The sequence below is a fragment of the Manacus candei genome, unplaced genomic scaffold (genome assembly GCF_025592945.1).
Source record: "Manacus candei isolate 608988 ecotype Guabito, Panama unplaced genomic scaffold, ASM2559294v1 h1tg000046l, whole genome shotgun sequence".
Classification (NCBI taxonomy): Eukaryota; Metazoa; Chordata; class Aves; order Passeriformes; family Pipridae; genus Manacus; species Manacus candei.
This window is the reverse complement of record NW_026138094.1, coordinates 504,513-528,933: the sequence shown is the minus strand read 5'-3', so window position 1 is coordinate 528,933 and position 24,421 is coordinate 504,513. Positions and strand designations below refer to the sequence as shown.

At 46.6% G+C, this 24,421-nt stretch overlaps 1 protein-coding gene across 11 annotated transcripts in view; it reads left to right on the top strand.

Moving 5' to 3' along the window:
- The window catches only part of NEO1 (neogenin 1), a 167,535-nt gene that overhangs the window by 29,730 nt on the left and 113,384 nt on the right, over positions 1-24,421 (top strand). For all 11 annotated transcript variants that reach the window (XM_051796379.1, XM_051796371.1, XM_051796378.1 and 8 more), the window contains exon 2: positions 23,822-24,139. In XM_051796379.1, the coding sequence (XP_051652339.1) occupies positions 23,822-24,139 (318 nt within the window). The remainder of the gene's footprint in view (positions 1-23,821; positions 24,140-24,421) is intronic.

Here is a 24,421-nt window from a genome sequence, read left to right as displayed (position 1 = left end):
TCCAACTTTGAGCAGAGGAGTCTCAGTGATGGGGAACTTTTCACACTTGTTGGTCATCCAGTCGAGGGGTCAATGACCTGTGTTAAAACCTGGACTTTTCTAATTAAACCTTGTGGACAGAGGCAACACGAGGAATTGAAATACATCCTAATGCTTTTTGGCTTTATTCTGTGCAAATAGTTACTGCTTTTGAGTTGCCTTCTAATTCTTTGATAAAAATTAGGATTTCTGGAGGGACTTTCTTGATCACTGACTTTTGTGGGCATCTCTTGTGTTGTCTTCTCAGTTTGTAAGTTTGGCCTGTGCTGAAGGAGTTGGGTCTGAATATAGATTTCTGATAAATTCTTACCCATATCAATGGCAGAATTCCTATTCCATGTTAAATTTGTGTGTGGTTCTGACTGTAGAGGGGTTACAGCACACACATTTCCATCTGTACTGGCAGCACTGGAGTATGTGGCACTTGGGGTGTGGTTTAGTGCTGGATTAACAGTTGGGCTCAAACTTAAACATCTTTTCCAACCTAAATGATTCTATGATTTTAGGATTGCTCAGGATTTGAGTTTCCTTGAGCATTAGCAGGATGATACCCATGTTCTCCATGTTAATGTAATAGGAGAGATGTGAAACATTTGCCATGTTTTTATTTTAAAATCTGAAAACCTGTGTTTGTCTTAATCCCAAACAAACCTGTTGTTCTGTGCCCTTTTTGAGGTGTCTCAAGTTTCTCACTCACACCGTGGTTGGACAGTCTCTGCTTTAGGAAAACCAAACAATGTTCCTGTTCTGAAGTAAGGGGTAGATTTGCAGTTGAGGCCTGAGTCGTGTCAAACATGGTCCTGTTTGCAAATACATCCCATCTCTGCCAAAGAGTTTGAGGGAAAGGACACGTCTTGGGAAAGGCATTGAGGTTGGACAGTGGAGTTTTGTGTAGACTAAACCCCCAAATCTTTCCCTTTTATGTTTAGAAAAACAGCAGTGTTTTTGTGGGATGAGTAAACATCTGGATGTTCTGTCTTTGCAGCTTCTTAGATGCAGCATCTGCTGCTTTTATTTAAATTTGAAGATGGAAATTAAAATGAAAAAGCCACAAATTTCAAACCATTCCTACACTGTGTGTTACCGTGGAGTTCTGCTCTTGGAGAGTTCCCTGTCAGGCTTTTGTGGATTCTTTTACTGCAGGAACAAAAGAATGGGAAATCTGAAATGCTGAGAGAAAGCTGGAGTTGTGTGTGAGTGTAGAAACAGGCTGGTGGGACTGGGAGTGTCCTTTCCATAGCAAACACTCCATGCTGGAGTGGGAAGGGATTTATTCCAGTTCACTTAAAGGACAAAACTACTTTATTTTCCAAAATGCTCAAGCTTCAAGAATCCTTATTTCCTGGATGGGGAAAATTAATGCTGTTGGTGTTGGTGATGCCCATCTTTCCAACCTGCCTGTTACAGAACACTTGTGCATTGGGTCGATTTTAATTTTTGTTCAAATGGGTTTAATAAATAGCTTCAGCTTTTTGCATGAGAGTGTTTGGGAGGCAAACTGGCATCCTGGGAAAACGAGCAGCTCACAGCAGCCTCCAGCTTGCATCCAGGAGCTGGGAAGTAGCTTTCCTTGGAGTGTGTCGTGGCACTGTTAATCTGTGTGCAGTTAAAATCCCATCACTGTTCTGTGGAGGGTGGAAGTAAAGTATCCAAAACACCATTATTGAAACTCCTACCATGGAAGGGTTGCTGTGGTATCTCCTGTTCTCTTCTTTCAGTTTTTGAAATTGCACAGCTTAACCCCATTTTATGAAATACTATTTAAATTATAAAAACCTGTTGAACTTTCTACATGTTATAAATGTCTGTAACTTCAAATGGAAAATGCTTTAAGCTTTATCTTTTCTTTAAGAATGTCTTTTCATTGTATGACAACATAACTTGTTTATGTTTTAATCTGTCTCTTTCCCGGAGCTCTTTATTTTTAAAGAATCAAAAAAAAAAAAAAAGCCAAACCCAATTATTTGGTTTGGGATCATCAACCTGATGAGAGAGGGACAGATAAAGCAGGTGAAGGGGAAGAACTGATAAAGCAGCTGTGGGCATTTTGGGCTGGGAGCTGCAGGAAGAACTGTGTCAAGAGGAGTGAAGTGCTGCCTCTTTGCAGCCTCTTCTGTTCCCGCTCACACCTCGGGAAAGGACAGTGGTGTTCACCAGTGGAATCGGTGATTTTAAACTGTGAAAAGTGGTGGCCTTTTGTAGCAGTAATTGAGGTGTACCTGAGTTTCTGGAACGTGCTGAGGAACTCTCAGCCGAGAAGAGTCGGGGAGAGGAAGGGTTGTTTGTGAACTGAGATGGTTTTGTGGATCCCTTGATTTCATACACCCGACTTTGCTCTCAGCACCTTTGCTGTCCCAGTTCATCCTCTTCACCTTGTGGGCCTCATTTTGTTTGGTTTTGTGGAGGTAAAGAACTATTCTGAACTGCCTCAGTTTTCATAGGGAGCACTGGAACTTTGTTAGGACACGTGGTTTGGGGTTTCCTTTGACATTTTACAAAATTCTGAGTAATCCTGGTTTTAATTTCAGTTACTGCGTTCAGGTTGAGAGAGGAAGGCATTCTGTGAACTATTATTCTGTCCTGTTTTGACACTGTGCTTTCTCTCTTTGCTTCTTAGTCTTGTCTTTCTCAGCAATAGAATTACTCTGGGGAGACCTGCCTGGCAAGATGTGGCCAGAGCCACTGCCTGAACACAGCTGGGGTTTTTTGTTGACTTGAGCGTCTTGGGAAATGCATGTCTGTATAACCCCCCTTCCCATATGTTTTTCAGCTTATAAGACTCCCCAAAAATAATCAAACTGCATGAGTCTGGTGCAGGCACAGTGTACAGAAATTGCAGGTGGCCCTGTGTCTGTGAGTTGATGTGTTTTTAAGCCCCGCAGTCGGGGTGGGGGAGTCACTCCCAATAACCTTTTTTCCCCAGAAGAGCCGTTTTGCAGCATTGGGAGCATTTCTCACAAAGGGCACATCCCATTGTGTTGCTGTATTGTCCTCCTGGCCTGTGAGGGGGTCGAAGGAAGACTGAAGAGCTTCCTGATTGTCTCGGCATCCCCGCGCCGAGTCCTGAAGGGCTCCACTGTGCAGAGATTTCCCATTTCCCATCGATCTCTCTGGAGGAGGCGGGGCTGTTCCTGACCCGGAGCAGGCTGTGCTTAAACACCGGGGCACAGGAGCACGCCAGGGTGCACCTTCCCAGGAATGTCATGGAATGGCAACAGGAGCTTCCCTGGCTAGAATACCGGTGCAGACACAGCAGTGGGAACTTTGTGTTTGCCCTGGAAGACAATTCCTGTGATAGATTTCTTTTTCCTCCTCGCAGTCACCAGAGCTGATTTGTCACTCACTTGGGAGCCTCTTTGGGGAAAACCTGGAGTTTGATTCTCTTGGTGTTGCTGCAGAAACATTGAAATGGCTTTACATGGCTTAAAGTGAGGAGTGTAGACAACCTGGAGACTTGTGCTTTATTTTGGATGTGCTCTCTGGGTCCCAGTGGGGGATCTGAAAGCTCAGAGGACTCGGTTTTGTTTAGGTCACTGGGAATTTGCTCTTGGAATGTCAACCGATGCTCTGCTTTGTGCAAGTACCAGGAGAGGTGATGGTGATGGAGGGCTGTGGTACAACTGCACGAGGAAAAACCCCTCAGCCCTACCCTTCCTTGAGGAAAGGGATCCTTGCCCGTGGGCTGTGGGACCTGCAGGCAGGGGCAGAGTGTGGAGGAGCAGTGGAGCACGTCAGCCTTCCAGACACAGCCATGGATGTGGGGCTGGGGCTGCTCCTGCCTGAGCAGGAGGTGCAGACTGGTGGGTTTGATTTCCCTTAAAAGCTGCCAGGATTTCACTAAGTGGACTTGTGGAGAGGGAAAGGATGAAGGGATTCATATTTCTTGTGTTTCTTTGCTTTTCCTACTAAAGAGTTTTTTTGGGCAACCTCCCCAAAGACCATTAGTGTTAATAAAGTGGCCCTTGCTTTTTATCCCAGTTCGGAGAATTTCACTTCCTTGAGCTTATGTTTTGTGAGAGGAGCTCCTTGGCTGTGCTAGATCAGGGGGTACCTGTTGCCACCTTCCCTGTCTACAGTTATAATGTTATTAAACATTCACGTCCTATGGGTGACTGTCCAGAAAGGACTGCTAGAATTCTCCATGTTGGACAGTTGTAGTAGTATGGAGTCATCTCAGTTTTATTGAACTAGAAACATTTTTTCTTCCTCTGATATGGAGCTCCTGCAGCTTTACCTCGCTTCTCCTGCATAATTTACTGTTCACAATAAAATGTAATCTTCCAAGCAGTAAGATTTTTTGCAAGAAAATGAGTTTGCACCTATTTGATTTCCAAGGTGTTGGTTACACACGGGTTGTACTAAAACAACATGCAATAAAACAATTTGGCACGTGAGTATGAGCTCATTATGCATCTGGTTTACCTGGGTTTGTTCTAAAGCTTTATGTAAGTGGTTTTATTATGGCTGGTTCTTATATTGATAACTTTATTGAGTGTGTAAGTGTACTCATGGTATTGCAAACTCATCTGTAGCTGTCTGCTGAGCTAAGCTAGACATATGTTTTCTAATAGTGTTTTCAGAAATACGGTTTTTATTTTTTGGTAAATAACACGTGTGTGGAGCTTGTTCTATCATCTTCCTGGACTAAAGCTTGGGTTATTATGTCTGTCTTTTTCCAGTTGTAATGAATGAGTCACTTCTGTTTATAAGGATTTGGTTGTTTACTCTGACAAACCCTTGATAGGAGACACTCGACAAGATCTCAGTAAATCAATTTGTTCAGGATCTATAAGCATCTCATTAGCATTTATTTGCAATGTTCATTGTAAGCTCGGCTGCAGCTGTTGAACACACTGAATCTCCCAAAGATTTCCAGGATTGTAAGCATATGTTTTGAGGTTGTGCTCTAAGTGGAGGAATTCTGTGGGCTTTTTTCCTCTTTTCACTGCTGCTGCTAACAAAGATCTTTTTGAATGGAACTGCAGGCTCCGTGTCTATAATCTTTCCCATTTTCGACTGCTGAAAGCTGAGTTGGAGAAAACATTATTGCTGGAGTGGCATGTGACTGAGAGCCCATTCTTATCCCCCCATTGCCGGGAGGACAAGGCTCGCACTGGGGCTGGGCTTTGGGCAGTCACAGGTAAAAGGAGCCGGGGGCTGTGGCCGTGCCGGGGGCTGTGGCCGTGCCGGGGGCTGTGGCCGTGCCGGGGGCTGTGGCCGTGCCGGGGCTGACGTGGCCCCGCAGTGGCAGCGCCTTGGGCTGGTGGCACAGAGGGGACCGGGGCTGCCCGCGGGGCCTGGGCACGGAGGTCACTGCAGACCTCAGGAGGGGCCCTGGGCACGGAGGTCACTGCAGACCTCAGGAGGGGCCCTCGCCAGGAGCGCAGCACAGAACTGGGCAGGGAGGGCAGCGCAGGGGGCACCGACAGCCGGGGTTTTACCAGGAGGAGTTATTCTGGGTTTTGTTTTCATTGCACAAACTGGGCTGGAGGGAATGAGAAAATCAAGTGAAAAAGGAGCTGGTTGAGGTGACTGAAGCAGTGCCCAGCCCGGCCTGGAGCCAGCGCTGTGTCAGGGCAGTGGAGGATCCCAGCCTGCCCGGCTGGGGCTTGGCAAAGCCTCCCTGGGACTCCCAGCAGTGCCAGGCCTTGGGAAAGGACAAGTGTGTGCAAAATGGTTCGTTACTGCACTCCTGCCTTAGCACATGGCTGTGGCTCGCTGCAGAGCAGGTGGGGGTGTCTCACACTCACCCAGAATATTTAAATTCCCCTGACTCCTTGCAGTCCCTCCCACCTCATGGCTCACCTGAACTGAGATAACCCGAGTTTATTCTCATTTGCAGGCTAGGGGAACAGGGCAGGTTTGGTACTGCTTAGAGAACAGCCTTCAAAAAATCAGCTTTGTTCTCTGCAAGTGGGATCACATTCTTTCACTGTAATCAGTGCATGATCTGCTGAAGCTCTCCTACAAGTAGTCTGCACTCCAGCAAGCTGTTTAAATATTATTTTTTAAGTTCCTTTCCTTGTATGGGATCGGAAATGCCATGGCTCATTCCAGCTGCTTGCTTGGAGGTTCCTGGTACTCTGCATCTTTTGTTGGGGTTGACCTCACTTGATCAATAGTTCAGTGAAAATTGATAGTGTGTTTTCAGCTTGGCTCAATAATGGGTCAATGATTTGGGGAGACTCAAAATTCCACCTGTACAAGATATTCCTCACACAAAAAAATGTATTTATGGCTGTACCAGTTATGTGGAAAAAAATGGTCTTGTAAGAAGCTTGTGATCTAAAGGTGTAATTTTGGGGCAGGATGATGAAGGCTGAATGTGAATGTACAGCTTTGGAGTGAGAGGAAAACATTTATGACTTGGATTGTGTTAATATTCCTCCTCCTGTGGTGTAACATAAAAGAGGATAGAGGAAGACAAAGGGCAGGTGTTCATTTCTTGAGCTAATAAAGTCAAAAAGGTGTGCCCTGAACCTCCAGGAATGCCCCATGAGAGGTCACTGTCCCTGCCCCAGAGCAGTGCTGTTCTTCAACCCAACCACCAGATGAATTTTCCAAAGCCTTCCCCAAACCCAGAGTGCTGTGCCCTGTCACTCCTCTTCCATTGATCCCAAAGCCTTCCCTAAACCCAGAGTGCTGTGCCCTGTCACTCCTGTTCCATTGATCCCAAGACCTTCCCCAAACCTGGAGTACTGTGCCCTGTCACTCCTGTTCCATTGGTCCCAAAGCCTTCCCCAAACCCAGAGTGCTGTGCCCTGTCACTCCTGTTCCATTGGTCCCAAAACCTTCCCCAAACCCGGAGTGCTGTGCCCTGTCACTCCCATTCCACTGGCCTTGGTCCTTTCCCCTTGGATGCCCCTGCCAGCCTGGAGCCTGCCCATATTCCTGCCTGGCCTGGCAGTCCCACTCGGTTGCCTTGCATTAGCTGAGGGCTTTTTCCACCCTGTGTGTTGGAAAAATTAATTCTGTTTACAGTCCTGGTCTGACATTACCTCCCATACTTACTTTGGCAGTGGTAGCACACCCTCTCCGAGGTGATAAACTCTGTTGCCTCCTCTGCTTTGCTGTTTATACCAGTGGTGTTGCCCTTTGTGTAATTAATTACCCACTTTTTTCTAAGTCTGGTTGTTAATTGTGAAACACCAGAGAGAAGATTTCTCCCACCACCACCCACAAATACCAGAGGGGTGGTCAAACAGGGCTGTGGCACTGGGTGGTGGAGGGGAGCTCAGGAGTTGTTCTGCCCTGACACTGGTGTCACAGAAAGGGAGTGAGTGGCAAGCAGGTGACTGAAAATGCAGCTTGAGTTTAATTTAAATTTAAGCTTCCAAATAGCGTAGTGTAGGCTGGTAGGATACTCTAATTGTAGCCTGAAATAATTTCCTTTTTCTTAAGCCCCTTTGTCTTCCTTCAGTAGCTCCACCTCTCCTCCTTTCAAGGTTACTGGTGAGCTGGGAGGAGGAGCTGGCTAATAAGGGGGAATCTGGAGTGAATAAAATGAGGGTTTTGTGTGGTGACTGAAGGTGAGGGTCTGAGGCAGTTCTTAACAGTCCTTGGTGAGCTGCAGTTTAACCTTGAAGTGTATAGTGGGGGAAGAGCTCCCATTTCCCATCTGATCACTTAATGAAGACTCAATTAGATTTTTGGCATAGCATTTAGAGAATGATCTATGAGTTGCATGCAAAATTAATGATATTTAATTTAATCGATGAGATCCCAAAGACACCTTAGTCTAACAGTGAGTTTTGACCAAGTTGATAATTTTTTCCCTGTGAACTAAAAGCACGTTATGACAACCTAACGAGCTGCCCTTGTCACATTCCCAGCCTGGTGCTTGGGCTGAGCGTGGCCTCTGCTGGGCTTTGGGGTTGTGGGGAGGGGGGGTTGCAGCCCCCACCCTTCAGGCAGTTGGTTTTGGTGCAGGAGGAACTTGTGACAGTTTGTTGTGGTTGTAGGACCTTGCTTTTCTCACATGTTCCGGACAGAGTCCTCATTACAGTGTCCTTCTGTACTCCGTGTCTTTTTCCATCCTGTGTCCTGCAGTGCAGCCCCAGATTCTCCACTATCTCCAGATAATTGTTGTTCTCAAGATCACTGATTAAATACCTTGTGGTAAAAATAGTTGGCCTGGATTACCAATTTGGAATAGGTGGCACTGGGATCCAAGGTTACCTTTTTCTCTATTTTAGCTGTTAAACAGGTTTTGAGGTGCAGCCCAGGTTCATTCCCCAGGTTGGATGGGGCTGCGAACAAGCCAGAAGTGGAGCTTTGTCCAGAGGAGCCCTGGGCCAGCACAGGGCCTGCCTGGCTGAGCAGATTGATGAGGAGCCCTCGGACACTGGAGCAGGAGAATTAATTGGAATGCCACGGTGGATCTAATGCCGTTATTGGTTAAGTCTCAAATGATCTCATCTCTGCTTTATCAAAACTCAGGGATTTATCAGCTGCCCCGTTGATAGGTCTGGCTTAGTTTCTGCTTTGGACATCAGCAAGTACATCCCTTGGCACAGCTGTGCTGCTGTGCACATTTTCATAGATGAGTATATAAAAATAACTTGGTATTAACTCAGCGTAAGATGATTTTTCAGTGCTTGTCTTTAGGCTGCCTGCATTGTGTGCAGGCAGGGAAGTGCAGGTGACCCGCTCTGGGTGCCCAGATTTGATGTTGTTATATAACATCTCATTTTGGAGGATTCCTGACACACTTCAGCCCACGGCTCACTGAGCTCTGGCCCATCCGCCTGCCCTGGTTGGGGTTCCTCTGTTTTTGTTCTTGGCATAAACTCCTGTGCCAAATATTTAACAATTCTCTCATCATCAGCGGGAGCAGGGAGGAAGCCCTGCGTGGGTTGCTGTGGTTGGGAGGAGGTGCTGTTACAACTGAAACTGCTCAGTGTGGATAAATGGGAATAACATTCCCTTCTCTCTCTTACTTCATGTTTACAAAGATAAAAACTGCTCCTATACATGCAAGCCATGTCTTTGAAAACTTTGGGAGGCGAAGTAATTACATATTAATATTGGCTGTAAGAAATCTCCTCTGCAGAGAAACCTTAATGAAATAAAGGCAAAGCATCTTACTTTGCTTAATATTCTGTGATTTATATTCCCTCTGATGTGCAAGCAAGGTAAGTGTGGCAGGGGAAGGAGGACCTCAGCCCTGCATGGTATTGAGTGAGGCAAAGCCAGAAAATCCAAGAAAAACAATGTTCTACACCAACTTAACAGGTTTTGATTTAGAAACGCAGTGAACGTGCTCAGGTTTTATTTGTGTTTGTGGAATTGAGCTGTTCAAGTGCATCACCTCGGGGATGCTGCTTCTGTGACCACCAGTTCCCAAGCTCAGTTTTCCCCCTTTCCCTCCTAATCCCATCTGTAGCAGGGGATGTTCCTGTTACAGAGCCAATACAACGATTTTACATGCTCTTGTCTGGGACTTTTTCATGCTTGACAGTGACATGAGTGCTTGGCTCTCCTGGAAAGCTGCATTTCACCCCTTTTATGACTGAAAGGAGGTGGTTCAGCAGCTCTGCTTTCTGCTTGTAGATCTTAAACAAAAAAACCCTCACCAAGAAAAATCACACAGAAAACCCGCCCCACCACACATTATATGACAATTTTTCTCTTGGAATTTCTCTTTTTTGTTTAAAAAGTGTAAATTGCTCTGCTAGAAAACAGAGCTTCCCCTTTGTGATAGTCATCATGTGCTGTGAATTACTTGAAATAAAGCTTTTTTATCCCCTTAAACATGGCTTGGAAGTGCTAATAGCAGACTTACCGGGGACCACAATCTAATTATGTGATTATACCGTGCTTGAGGTAGGTTTGGGTTAGGAGAGTTTCTCAGGAGAAGGTTGCACAGACTATTTAAATAAAACCTCGGAGCGGACAGGGAAAATGAGACCAAAGGAATTTTTAGCTCTGTGATGGTGTCTGTGGTGGTCAGTGGGGCCCTGCAGCTCCGAGGGCTTGTGGCTTTCTCAGGAAGGGACAAATTACAGCAGGAGTTCTGAAAGAACCTGGGAAAAGCTTTACTGTAACATCTTTTGGAGCTGTGCAAATGGCTTTATATTTTAATGTGGTTCTATCAACGTGTAGTATTTAAAACAGAAAGCTTGTTCCAGCAGGCACTGACTGGGATGCAAATGGGAAGGATGCGCCAAAAACATCACACTGACACTGGTAGGGACCTAAAAGAGAGAAGGAAGGCAGCCCTGGCAGGTTGGATTTAAAGGGAATGAACAGAGAAGCAGTGGAAGGGTGGAGAGGTCCTGGTGTCCCACGCTGGGGGGGTGAATTGCTGCTGACCTGGAGGGAGCAGTCACACCTGTAGTTACACTGGCTGTCCTCACAGACAGGGCTGGGATCACCTTGTGCACTTTGGAGCTGGGCTGGAGGCAGGAACTGATGTGAAGAGACGTTTGGGGACACTGAAGGACGCTGTGGCAGGTGACAGTTCAGTGTCAAGGTTCAGGTCATGGCTCGGGCTCTCCACTGGTCATTGGGCTCGAGTGCTCTGCCCTTGGTGCCCAAACAGCACAGCTCTCAGCACTGCTGGCACAAACAAACCCATAATGGCAGTGTCAGCGAGCTGGGCAGTGCAGGGGTCGTGCCCAGGCGAGGGGAGGGTGTGTTACAGCCCCTGGTTCCTCCAAGGACCTGCCCTGCGATGAGCAGTGGGTGCTGTTGGTGCTGTGCTGGGTCAGACCTGCCCTGCCCCTCCGACAGTGAGGGATTCCCGGAGCGTGTGGCTGTGTGGTGTCCTCCTCCTTGTTCCCAAGTGTGGTGACAGATGGATCAGGCACTTTGTGTAGCTTTTACTGCTGGATTCCTCACAAATGGTCTTTCCTGATGTTGTCATTCTTGTGGCTTTGTGCTGCTTCCTGTGACTTTGGGACTTTTAATTTGTAGTTGTTTAACTAAAGCTCAAGGTTATATGTCAGAAATGTGAAGGATCCAGAGAGTCAGTCCTGTGAGGAACAGCTGAGGGAGCTGAGGGGGCTTAACCTGGAGAAAAGGAGGCTCGGGGGGGACCTTCTCAATCTCTGCAACTCCCTGATAAGAGGATGGAGCTGGGGGTGCTGGGTTGGGCTCTGCTCCCAGGGAACAAGGGATGAGAGGAAACGGCTTCAGGCTGTGCCAGGGGAGGTTTAAGTTGGACATCAGAAGGAATTCCTTCATGGAAAGGGCATTGGAAGGGGCTGCCCAGGGAGGTGGTGGAGTTCCCATCCCTGGATGTATCCAAGGAATGACTGGACGTGGCACTGAGTGCTCTGGGCTGGGGGACGAGGGGGGGATCGGGCACAGCTTGGACTTGGTGACCTTGGAGGTCTTTTCCAACCTCAGTGAATCCTGGGATTTTGTGATATGAAATAATGGAAAGCCAGTTTGGGGGCACATATCTCACCATGGCTTTCCTGCTTCAGATCCTCACACACTTGTTGCTCTGCTGTTGTTGCACATCTTGGAGAAGCCTAAACTTGGTGCACAAGTTCCCTGAGGCACCTGATCTAATTGGACCTGCCTGGGGAGGTGGCTGGGCCAGATGAGCTCCAGAGGTCTCTTCCACAAAGAGCTGCATCCAGATTATGTATTATCATCTCAAATTGTCATTTTGGGCAGTAAGTTGCCAGGTAGTTTGTGTCTGCTGCCCAAGCAGGTTGAAGAGCTTTTTGTCAGGTGAAGGCAAATGTTTCTCTTGTGAAAACCCTTCAGATTTGGTTACAGTTTATGAATTGGAAGAACTGTTGAGTTGTAAATACTCTGTGTCCTGTGTTTACCCCCAAGTCCTGTTCAGTACCTCACACTTAGGCTCTCCCCAGCCAGGTAAGTCTTTGCATCTCAAAAAGTAAGGCAGCAGAGCCCAAGCCAAGGCTGAAACCAGCACAGTCTGCCCAGGTTTTGGGAGCCATCTGTCACACGTCTGAGCCTTGTCAGTGCTGCAAACAGGTATTGCTCTGTTTCGGTGGAGTTGTTAGTTCCTTCTGGGGTTCTGTTGCCATAATTAGTCAAATTAATATTTCATCAGGTCTGTCTGTTTGTTTAACAGCTTAGAAATGAAGCTGTGTGAATGGAGCACTGTTCTCTGACATGAACACGCAGTGCAGCTCTGGGTCCTGCTTCCATATTGTTGTTTCAGCTGAAAAATTCTGCTCCGTGTCAAGCAGAGCAAAACCTTGCCCTGGAAGCTTTCAAGTCACCAAGCAGGTGTGTGTCAGGTGTGTGCCATTCCATCCAGGATCAGCCACAGCAGAGGGAAGCAGCATCCAGAGCTGTGCATCCTGGCTGGGGCTCTGGCAGTGCCAGGCTTTGTGAACCTGAGCTCAGCTTTAGGAGGGGCTCCTGGAGGTTATCCTGGAGGTGGAGCCAGGCTTCTCCCAGGGATGCATGGCAGGAGGACAGGCTGCAGCAGCCTGAATGGACACCTTGGAGTGGATCTGTTGGATGAACAGCCTGAAACAGCCCATCATTTGTGCTGGCTTTGCCTTTTTACCCTTTTTAGTGGGCACAAGGAACACTCCCAAGGAGCACATCTCTGAGCTGGGTCTGAGGAGTTGTGCACTAAACCCTTCCTGCTCTCCTTAGTCAAATTAGTGTTCAGGAGTTTTATGTATTTAGTGAGACTGAGATGAGAACTTTTACAGTTATGGGGAAATCAGGATAAAAGGAATCTAAGCAAATTCCTTCTAATGATGACCTACAAATTTGCTTTTCTTAAGCATTTCTGTCTTAGAAACTCATGTAATACCCATATCTATATGATAATTTAGTTAATATATGCAATATTTGTATTTCCACACTTATGTAAGTTCTTTTGAAAAATATTTTCCCACTTTGAAATCATCTGTATTGTAAATGAACAGATAAATCTGTTTTTTTTCACAGCACATCTATAAAACATTTGCAAAGCTAATACTTGCAAATGTTTTTTGCTAATATATTTGCAAAGCCACAGTTGGGCTTTTTATTCCATTCTGGCAAAAGCTGCGCCAGTCAAAGCTCCAGTGGAGCCTGGGAATTGGGGAGGAGAGGGCAGGGAACAGGGGAGATGAAAGTGCTGCCTGTGCTCAGACACTGCCACAGGAACCCATGTCCTTAATTTGGGAAGAGACGGGAATCTGTGTAAGGCTCTTAAAGCTTTGGGTTTGTGATCCTGCCCTTCCAGCTGAGCTCAGGTGGGGCAGCCCATGGTGCTGGTGCTCCATGAACGTCCCAGGGGTCGTGTTCTCCACCCAGGTTAGATGGACAACTCCAGTGCTCTCCGGGATGGTGCAGGAATGTCAGTGTTATCCTGGGCTTCCCTTCGCCCCTTTTCCTGGGAGATAACTGTGCACTGCCTTTGGAAAAAGCAGACCTCGAGAATCAGGAGTTAAACTGAGGCATTTGCTCCTTTTCTTGTAGCTTTCCTTGGCTTATGAAGAGCTCAGGAACAGCTTTGTAGGAATCTGTCACAGAAAAACGTCAGCTGGGTAAAATAACACCACTGCAAAGGTACAATAAAGGATTAGTGCAATTAGGGTTTCTTACAGATCTGTTTTGAATACAAATACCCCGTTAAAAGGCTGCAGTTCCCTTCCTGAAGTATGGCTGCTTGATTTCATGTATAACAATGAGACACCAAAATCCAATAATTTGCTCTACCCCATGTATGTTCACTGCACTTGAAATAATTAAGTTGCAGTAACTAAGACTTGGGGATATTTTGATTTTTTTTTTTTTAATTCCAGATCATGTCCCTGCATTTGATGATGAAGGGTCAGTGAGATTTGCAGATGTTCCCTTGGGGAGGGAGGGCTGTGCCAGGCAGAGCCTGTGGCACACACTGGGTGTTCCTGATCCTCACCAGCCAAACGGGGTAAAAGGTTCATTTGTGACTAGTTATCCTTGTCTTTTTAATATCTCATCTGGGTATCAAATTTTAATTTCTGCATCTGCAAACATATCTACATTTTTACCACTTCTGGATCTGCCAGATACTCCTGAACCCTGGTGCAATAACATTCTGGATTTGTAAGCTGTGTTATATATTATTTTTCATATGGCTGATTCGTTGATGACACTAATAAGATGTGTCTGGTTGATGTTTTTGATGGTTTTTACAATTTTTAAATGCTTGTCTTAAAAATAATAGAGATTTGAAAGGTTGTGGAGGAAAAGTTGTGGAGGCCAGTGGTAGATGAACATGACTATAGGGGTGTTATCAAACTTGTCAAAGGTGGGTGTATGGATAAAGTTTATATACATATATGAAGGGTGTATGTAATTATAGATCAAAAAGAATTAGAAGGCCTGCAGCCACAGAGTGGTGTCTGTTGGATGTGGGGGCATATTCCTGGGATACAGAACCCAGGGATTTGACTGAAAGACAACTTCTTAAATCTCAAGGTTCATTCTTACATTTTCTAAGTTTGGGGTTTTTTCCAATTTTGACCCTCCAAGGGTTACACCATGACACCATTTAATGAACTCCACCACAAATACTGAGTTTTGTGGGCCAGGAAAATTAGTGTAAATATGCTTTTAAAATAAGTTTCTTGGTGGCACTGTGGTATGTGCATAGTAGTGTGCATGTGCATCTTTTCCTTACCTTCCTGCTGTTCTCATTTCTTCACCAGTGTCCTGAAAGATCAATGAAATCCTCATTACCACATTGCTCAGGTTATTATATTTCTATATATTGTGGATCAATGGTGTGACTGGACAGTGGCTGGGAGGGAACCAGAGAGGGAAAGGGGCTGTGCAGTGAGCTGTGCTGAGTGTACAGAGTTTACCAACTATCCTGATCTTCCCACATCAGTCCCCTAAATCAGGGACCCTCAAATCCAGTGCTGAACTTGTATCTCTCGGCCCTGTCCCCTCCAGGGCATCTCCAAGGTGCCAGCAGAGCTTCCTGGTTCTTCTCCTCCCAGAGCTGGAACAAACCCCACCTGTGGCTGGGCTGTCCCTGGGTGGCCAGGGCAGGTGCTCAGGGCTGAATGTGGGGAGGTGTTGGCTCTGCTTTGTTGCTCCCCAGCATCTGCTCTGCACTGCTGGGATGGGACAGGACAGGACAGGAGACTGGGCTGAGGGAAAGGAATTCCTTTTGCTTGATCCAACATGGCCATTCTGCTGTTTCCAGGTCCCCCCAGATGTTCCTCCATTGATCCAACATTAAAGGTGTTTGTAAGGAATTTTTTCCTCTTTCACGAAGTGTAACAGAGGTCTCTGTCTTCAGAAAGACACTGGAATTGATGTTCAGCAACTTTCCATTTGATTCTTGCATCTTTTTCTTTTCATATTCATCCCTTTTTTCACTTTCATCTTCCCACAGAAACCAAGGTTTCTTCCTCCTCCCGATGTTTCTTCCCGTGTGCCTTTTTTGACCATTGCCTGTGATTGGACACCCCCCACTTTCTTACAGCATCCCCTTGCCCTTCCCACTTCCCCTGGGAGCATCCCTTGGCATCTCCATGATCCCCCTGCAGCTGTGCATTGAGGAGGTGGCCTGGGGGAAGGAGATCATTCCCTGACTGTTTGTTCTGTTGGGTGCCCCACTGGTGTTGGAGAAGTTGCTTCACCCTCCATGCACAGCTCTTGGGTGCTGCAGTGTGCTTGCACTTGGGGAATATTTGAGTGATTGGCTTCAGCAAATAATTCTCGTTGTGATGTGGGGGGATTTTTTTCTGTATTTATGTTCCAAACCATTTTTGAAGTGCCAGTTTGGCAAAAAAACCCCAAACCCTGTCTGAGGCAAGGAATCTGCTCCCTGATTGTCTGGGCTTGGTTTGCAAACCAGCAGGGAGTCTCCATAGGGAGCTAAACCCTTGTCCCACCCTGGTGAGGGTTTGGGGAACCAGTTCCCTCAGATCTGAGCACCCAGAGCCTTGGGAGAGTTGGGTGGAGCCCAAGCAGGGTGTGAGCAGGGCAGGATGGGGGTCTCTGTGCTTTGTGGGCCTCTGTGCTTTGTGGGCAGGGTTATTTTACACCTTACAAATGGGCTTGTGTTTTTTTTCTTAACCCTTCGAAAGCCGCACTTTGTTTCACGTATCTGAAGAGGGAAATTCTGTGCCTGGGTGCTCAGAAGACTGGAACTCCAGGAGAGGAAATCCATTACTCCAGGAAAAGATGGGAGTTCCTCTTCACCTGCTGTAACAACTGTAGCATTGTCAGTAGCCAACATCTGGGAGCTATTTCTGGGGAAAAGTCAAAGTGCTATTGTTCACAGGGAGGAACAGAAAGACGTTTTCTCCCTTTTGTAGGTGTCTTTACAGTGCCCTCTAGTCAACTTGTGGAGAAATGCTGGAGGGATCTTTTCTCAGCCCAGCTGGATAAAGTAATGAAAATGGTCACTGGAAGAATTAAAAATTAAATAAATAATTGAGCTCTGGTCCCCTGGGAGTGAGGTGCTTTTTGAAGGAAGCAGTGCTGATATTAAAAACTGATAGTTTCTTGAAATGACAGAAATGGCTTTGGTAATTCCAACAACAAAAAAAAAAGGATAAGGTGGATAAAATCCTTTAAACCCTCCTCCTGAAATGGTTATGAGAAGGAATTTTGCAATGAGGACATTCAGAGAGGCTCCTTCATTAGCTTAATTCAAACATTTGGTGTTAGGTGGTCTGACTTGTTTCCTTTGATTTATAAAAGCAAAATGGCCTTGAAAGGATGTTCCTTGCAGCAGGTGAGAGGTTTGTGGGATGCAGTTCCCGGGTGTGAGTTCTGTAAAACCCAAGGATATTTTTGAACAACCTGAAAGAAATGCACAGTTTTGATCGCAGTGGTATTCCTCACCAGGAGGAATAAAAAGGGCACCAGGACTTGTTTTTCTGAAGCACAGCCAGTGGGCAGTTTTCTGTTTCCTTGTCTGTGGAGTGCAGGTTTAAGGCAGGTGAATAAATCCTTGTGAGATGGAAACCATGAGAGTGGGAATCTGGACAGGACATGGGAAGCATTTCCCTGGTGGCACAGTTTGCACAGGAGCACCATGAGAAGTGGTTCCAGTGGCTCCACTGCTCAGGAGAGGCTGGTGCCACCTTTTCCCCTTCACTTTTCCCTGCAGTAAAGGGGCACAGGGGCTTGTTGGCTGAGGGGAGCAGGGCACAGGACCTGGGACAGTTCAGCACCAGCACTGTCATTGTGAAGTCCCTTCCAGGCACTCAAAACGCAGGTGGAAGTGTCCAGTCCCTGGAGGTGCTGGAGAGGCCGTGGAACTGAGCACCAGATAAATGCATCTCTGAAGATATCTGATGCTGCAGATTACAATCTGTGTTTGGATTTGGCTGTTGATCATTATCTTGTTTTTCTTGCCATTATTTAATAATATATGAGGAGATGGTATCACTTACACAGGGAGTGGCTGCAGTGGATGCAGTGGGGCTTCCTCTCAGTGATTCACTGCAGACACACTGGGAGCTGTTGGAAACTCCTTAATTCTATTTCTGCACACTTTTTTAATGGGCTGATTTTTAAAAATTATAATTTTTGTGCCCGAGGCCAATCAGGCAGATCAGTTAAGATTAAGCCAACAATAATTTGTTATTTAACAAGTGAAAGGTAACTAAAAGTATAAGCAAAGCTGTAAAAGCATTGTTGCAAAAGATGGTTTGCTTTGCTTGACTTGGTTCTTTGTTTATTGAGCACTGTCTGAAAGGCTGGGGTACTCCTGAGTTACCAAGGCAAAGTCTTGGACCATATTGTCCCTTTCTGTGTTATAGTAATTGATATAATTGGTAACAGTCTTCATTTTTGTCTTCTTGTTGGTACAATGGTGTCAAAAACCTCAACTCGGTAACATCAGACTATCCCAGACTGGGTTGGGTTGGAAGGGACCTCAAAACTCATTCCACCCCTGCCATGAGCAGGGACACCTTCCACTAGCCCAGGTTGCTCCAAGCCCCGTCCAACCCGGCCTTGGACACTTCCAGGGATGGGGCAGCCACAGCTTCTCTGGGCAACCTGTGCCAGGACCTCCCCACCCTCCCAGGGAAGGATTCCTTCCAAGCATCACACCAGGATCTCTGTCCCTTGGGGATCTCAGAACAGCCCCTTCCCCTGTGTGCTGGGAGGAGTCTGTGGCACCACAACGTTCCTCAAACGCCCTTCCGAGCCCCCAGTTCCCAACGACGCGGGGGCAGAGATGAGTTACTCCTCCTGATGAATATCTCTGTTATGGTGTGTTAAATCATCCGAGGAGGAAATCTGCTTGTGCTGGAGGAGAAAGGAATCTACTAAGTCTGGGAAAGTTGAAATTTATACAAGGCATTACTTACCTTATAATGTTACATCACTGGCTCTCCCAGGTTCCACTGTCAGCCTGCTGCTGGAGTTATGGAAGCACAGCAGGATTTATGCTGTACCTCTGCAGTCAGGGGTAGCTCTTACACTTCTCCCTTTTTTTTCTTGATGCTTAAGTGTGATATAATTTTTGTCTCATATAATTTGTGGCTTCAGAGTCTTTGTAAAGAAGGAAATGAAACAGCATTAAGAGGATACAGTTTAGAAATGTGACCTTGGTTTTTGGTGAACTTGCCACCCTCCATGGTTGGGCTTTGGATTTTATAGAGAGCCAAATCCTCAGGATGTTTGGTTGGCTGGTGTATTTTGCTGTCACATGCAGTTTAATTTGATCTAATTAATTCTCTATCCTCTAGGAGGGAAAAATGTAATATTAAGCAGAAAACATACCTCTATCTAAACATTGGTTCTGCTGTGGTATACTGTAATATCATAGATTAATTGGGGAGTGCAGGATGTTTCCAGTGTTGTCAAGGGGAAAAAAAATTACCAAGGTGGTGTATTTACATTTTATTTGGGGCTGAACACATGTGGCAATTTGCCCACACAGATAACGTGCTCCTTAGCAATGAATATGTGAACAAACCTACAGAGCAAATTCCTTCTGAGCTCTTGCTGGTGCCTGCAAGGGATAGTGTGGGGAACATCTCCAGTTGAACTACCTTTGGCTAATTCTTAATGATCTGGGTTAGGAAGGGCATGACACAGTGGTTTTAGGATTACAGGGGCCACTGGGAACGTTAATTAAATTCTGGTGAAAAGCCTTTTAAAAGGGCAATCCTGCAGCAAGAGACCTTGGAGCTTTTATCATTGACTTGCAGTACGTGAAAAGGGCTTTTTAATAGTTCCTGCAGGTCCAGCTGGATTTTGTCACACTTCAAGGGGGTCATATCTGTGTTCTTAAATTGCTTCAGAGTCCAACTTAGAAGGACAGGTGTCATCCCCCTATTGCCACATCTGTCCTCAGCAAGGAACAGTAAGTAATCTGTCTTCATCAAAGCCCTGTTTGACTCCTTCCAAACCCAACCCTGGTGTCCTGCTAATCTAAAGTCGGGTCATTTTGATGAAAGAGGGGTTTGGCTGCCTTAATTTATCATCCTGTGTGGAAAAAGGGGTTCTGAAGTTCTGCCTGTGCTTCCCGTTCTCTTTCTGGATGGTTATTGCATTTGGCCCTTTAAAATGGGATGTGGTTTCCTTCCAAATGTGCTGTGAAACCTGGTGTTGAAGTCCTTTGCTTGGAAAGCAGCTGATGCTGCTTGTCAGGAGAACATCTCTACGGGATAATTTGGTGGGAGCAGTGGGTTAAGGCTGAATCTGTAGCACTGGTGGTAGGGAAACCTTGGGACACACGTGGAGGTGATTTATGTGGACTCAGTGGAACTGAGACCAGAGTGGCTCAGTCTGAAGTTATTTCCTAAGTGCCATAATTTCTGAAGAGCTTGTGTCAGGCAGCTGTTAAAGGACACGTCCCAGTGATTTAAGGTTGGTACTGGAGTGGTGTCTTTCAGAAATTACCTGGATGATGAAGGGAAACTTCTTCCCACTTGAGCAGCCACTTGGTGTTTACTGTTCTAGACATTTCCTCGCCTGAAGCCTTTCAAAGATGTAAAGATGTTACTCTGCACTAAAGGTGGTGCAGGAAGGGCTGGAAGTACTTCATTGCTGGATGTTGTCAGATCAGTTCTGGGGGATGGGAGTTGTCTTGGCTGAAGCAGTATCAGAACTGGTGGTTAATTATGAGGATTTGAGGAGCTAGAAAGAAGACTAGAAAACTCCCAAAATGTTTTAAATAGGAGGAGGTAGGGATGTATGCATATAATCAACTTGGCTTCAATTCCTGGAAAAATTGAGGGGGGAGTGAACAAGTTTTTTTCCCCTAGCTTAGAGTCACAGAATCCTGGAATGGTTTGGGTTGGAAGGGACCTGGAAGCTCACCTGTTCCACCCCCTGTCATGGGCAGGGATACCTTCCACTATCCCAGGTTACTCCAAGCCCTATCCAACCTAGCCTTGAACACTTCCAGAAATGGGGCAGCCACAGCTTCCCTGGGCAACCTGTGCCTCACCACCCTCACAGCCAACAATTCCTTCCCAATATCCCATCTAACCCTACCCTCTGACAGTGGGAAGCCATTGCCCCTTCTTCTGTCCCTCCATCCCTTGTCCCAAGTCCCTCTCCAGCTCTCCTGGAGCCCCTTTAGGCTCTGGAAGGGGCTCTAAGGTCTCCCTGGAGCTTCTCTTCTCCAGGTGAACACCCCCAGCTCTCCCAGCCTGGCTCCAGAGCAGAGGGGCTCCAGCCCTTGGAGCAGCTCCTCTGGACTCGCTCCAGCAGCTCCACGTCCTTCTGTTGTTGATGTCCAAAGCTGCTTTGTGGGGATTTTGCATTTGTGTGTTCTGAGGAAACTTGTATGAGCTGTCCCTCACTCCCAGCCTGGCTGACAGGGGAAGCTCTATCTGTTACATTTTCACACTGCTTGAAAGTTGGAAAAGGGAGGATGAGGTCAGAGTTCAAAACTGGTAAACTTTTTTTGGAAGGAGGAAAAATTTGGAGGTGCCAAGTGCAAGTTAGTAGAATTAGGCAGGAATAATCAGCTAGTCAAACATTAAATGGGAAAGGAGAGGCCTTACAGCAGCTTCCGAGAACAGGCTGGAGGGATTATGGCATGAGGGGATCACGGATCGATGGAGTCGGTCGGCAGAGCTGGGCTGTGCTGAACCCAGCTGGGTGTGGGAAGGTGAGGGGAGGGCTGGGCAGCTTCCAGGACGTGTGAAATGACACCATGGCTGTGCCTGATCTTGTCTGTGCCGGGTCACTCCCTCGTGTTTGGGCACAGCTGGGTCCCTACCACTGTCTTTGGGGGGGAAAAAACCCAAACCTTCTGGGAATGAGTGAGATGTAACTGTTCCTGTTTCTAGGCAGGAAGATAAACTTGTGTGGCTTATCTCTAAACTTCTGGGCCAGTATTAACACCAGCAAGGCAGTGGTGTGCACATGCCTGGGTATGTACACCTGCCAAGGGAAGGGCATGGAAAGAGGAGACCTCCCTGCTCAAAATACACCCATTCTGTCCCAGATAATGTGGGGTCATCGAACTGAGTAATCCACGGGTTGGTGGAGTGGGAGAAAGGGCTTGTGGGCAGAAATAGAACTTTATTAAGGTCCAGTCTGTACAAACTCTTGGCCTGGATTGGGGTACACAGGGGGCTGAGCTCAGCTGGGTGAGAGGGGGTGTCCACAGTGCCCTGACCTTGAACTGCAAATCCTCAGAGACTGGGGCTGGAAAGGGCTCAGTTCTGGGTTAAATCCCTTCAAGATGGGACACAGCTACTTACCAACCCTTCACATTTTTTACCCTCTACTTTCTGTGCAGGAGCTCAGTAGTGTCCTGGGATGAAACAGGTTGTACTGTGTCTTCACAGGGCTCTTGGCAGGAGTTTATGTGACCTGTGAAACCCGGCTGAGAACACACTTCCCATTCTTCCTCAAAGTCTCTAATCCCTTCTGTGCTGCTCTTCCTTCTTGATGTGCTCTCTCTTGACATTCTCTGCCCTGCAGTGCTCTCTCCTTGGGCACCTTGTTGCTCCCAGGGCAAGGAGGATCTTACCCCATCAGTGGATTTGATCTGCTCCAACCTGCACCAGAGGCAGGGCAAACAAAAGGCTGCCATCACCCTTTCGAAGGCTTCATGAGTTTATTTGGAAAGCCAGAGGAAAACAAAGCTCCAAAGAGTGTATTTTGTTCTCATAGGGATCTGGATCTATATTGGGAAAAACTTACAGAATCTTGTAATCGAGACAGGAAAAATGGTCAGTAGCTTGGGTGGAATCCTTCCCTTGGAAAACCCAGGGGTGTAGAGATGAATCTTTTATTTTAGAAAGGACTTTTAGGTTTCTGAGGCACTGGAAGAGATTATAGTGATAAACAGGTTAAAGATTTTCCTGCTGCTCATGACTCTTGTTTTTTCTCTGCCATTTGGTGTATGAGAACTGAAACTCAGGATTGCAGAGAGAGGGACTCGAGAACATCCACACCCAGGTGTGATTGTACAAACCAGAGTAATGTGAGCAGCTCCTAGAAATTCTGTGGTTTGTTTTGGATTTTTTGTTGTGCATATTTGGTTTTTTGGGGTTGGGGTTTTTTGTGTCTAGGAAAGACAAATCTCAAGGATTTGGATCCCAACCTAACAGGTCTCCAGCCCAAGACTGACACTGTCACTAGGGAAATGTCAGTATTTCTAGATTTTTTTCCCTTATTTCCTCTTTGAATTCCTGAAGATAAAGGAGTATGTGAATGATATCAGCTACAAAAGCATAACTTATCTGTTGTTTCTTTCACACCACTCCTGCCTTATCTCCGAGTTCCCGTGAATTCTGAGTAGCAGGGACAATGGGCTGGAGGAAGTGCAGGAAGGCTGGAGTCCCTCCCTGGGGAAGCTGGAGGCTCTTTGGAGACCAGAGACACTGTGTAGTTCAGCGACAGAGGGAATCGTATCAATTTGTTAATTAAGGTCATTTTAGAAGGTAAATCCGATTTTAGAAAGCCCACAAACAACCAGGCATCTGAAGAAGCTGCAGTGCTGCAGAACAGGCTTTGTTTGCAAGGAAAGGTCGCCTCCAGAGTTGTACTTTTCCTCCAATCCAGAATTATTCTGTGACTTAATGAAACAAATCTTGTTATTAAATGCAGAATTGTCTTTAAGGTGGTTGTAACATAATTCAGTGTTTCTTTATCAACCATACTGTGGAAGATTAAATGGTTTTGAGATGAGTACAGCCTTGATGCTATTTCTAAGCTTGGCTTTAAAAGCCAAAAGACTCCATTTTCTCTCACTCCAGCATTTTGCTATGTGGAAAACTGTTCTTCCCTGGAAAAATTTGTCTTCTATTTTCTCTGGATGATTAAGCTAAGACAAGTCGAAGTGATATTGGCAGCCAGTCTTTCTGCTTGACCAAATACACCAGAAAGACAGTAATTAAAATTCACTTCTTAATGCAAAGTAGATGTTAATTATAGAACTCTTTTGGGAATACTTAAAATGGAAAAGTAATCATGTTTATCCTGGACGGGAATGGGAGTAAAAAAAATGCTTTATGGCACTTTCAAGATGTGTTAAGCTCAGAACTGGAGACTTGTTCTCCTGAGGCCTGGATTATTCTTGGTGATTCCTAATCTTTGCTACGCAAACGAACGACTGCACTGCTGTGAATGGCACCCACCCCAAAAAGGCTGAGAGCAGAGCCTCAAGAGTACACAAGAGTTGCCATGTGAGCAGGAAAACATGTTTTAGGGATGAAAATTTCTTGGAATGTGCGAGTCCACTGTGTAAATAGTCAGAGCAGAAAACACTGTCCCACAGCCCTAGGTATCGTTAATATGTTTGGGGAGAGGGCGTTGCGAGCAGCGACAGCTCTCGTGCTCATCGTGGGATCCTGGGAGGAGGGTGCATTTTCTGTTAGGAGACGTGGCAAGCTAACCCCAAACCGGCGTGGTGTGCGTTTTCCAGGGTCCCTGGTGAGAACCTTCACTCCGTTTTACTTCCTGGAGGAGCCGCGGGACGTGCTGGCGGTGCGGGGGGCCGCCGTGGTGATGAACTGCTCGGCCCACTGCGACCCCGCGCCCCGGATCGAGTGGAAGAAGGACGGGACCTTCCTCAACCTGGTGTCGGACGACCGGCGGCAGCTGCTGCCCGACGGCTCCCTGCTGATCAGCTCCGTGGTGCACTCCAAGCACAACAAGCCCGACGAGGGCCATTACCAGTGCGTGGCCACCGTGGACAGCCTGGGCACCATCGTCAGCAGGACGGCCAAGCTCACCGTGGCAGGTAAGGCTCTGCTCTGCAAGTGTGGCTGGGAATGGTGCTCTGCCCTTGGAAAAGAGGAAAGCGCTTTCCAACAAAAGAAATGATGGTTTTATCAGTTATCAGGGAAGGTGGGACTGTGCATCTCATTTCCGAGCTGGAAGTTGGCGTGTTTTGTGTTCCTCAAAGCACCTCAATGAGGGGAGGGGTTTCTCAGGAAATGCTGAGGATCAGGGAAGGAGCAAATGGATTAAGGAAAGTATCGAGTGCCTGTAATCAAAATGAATATTTACCACAGCTTAGAAG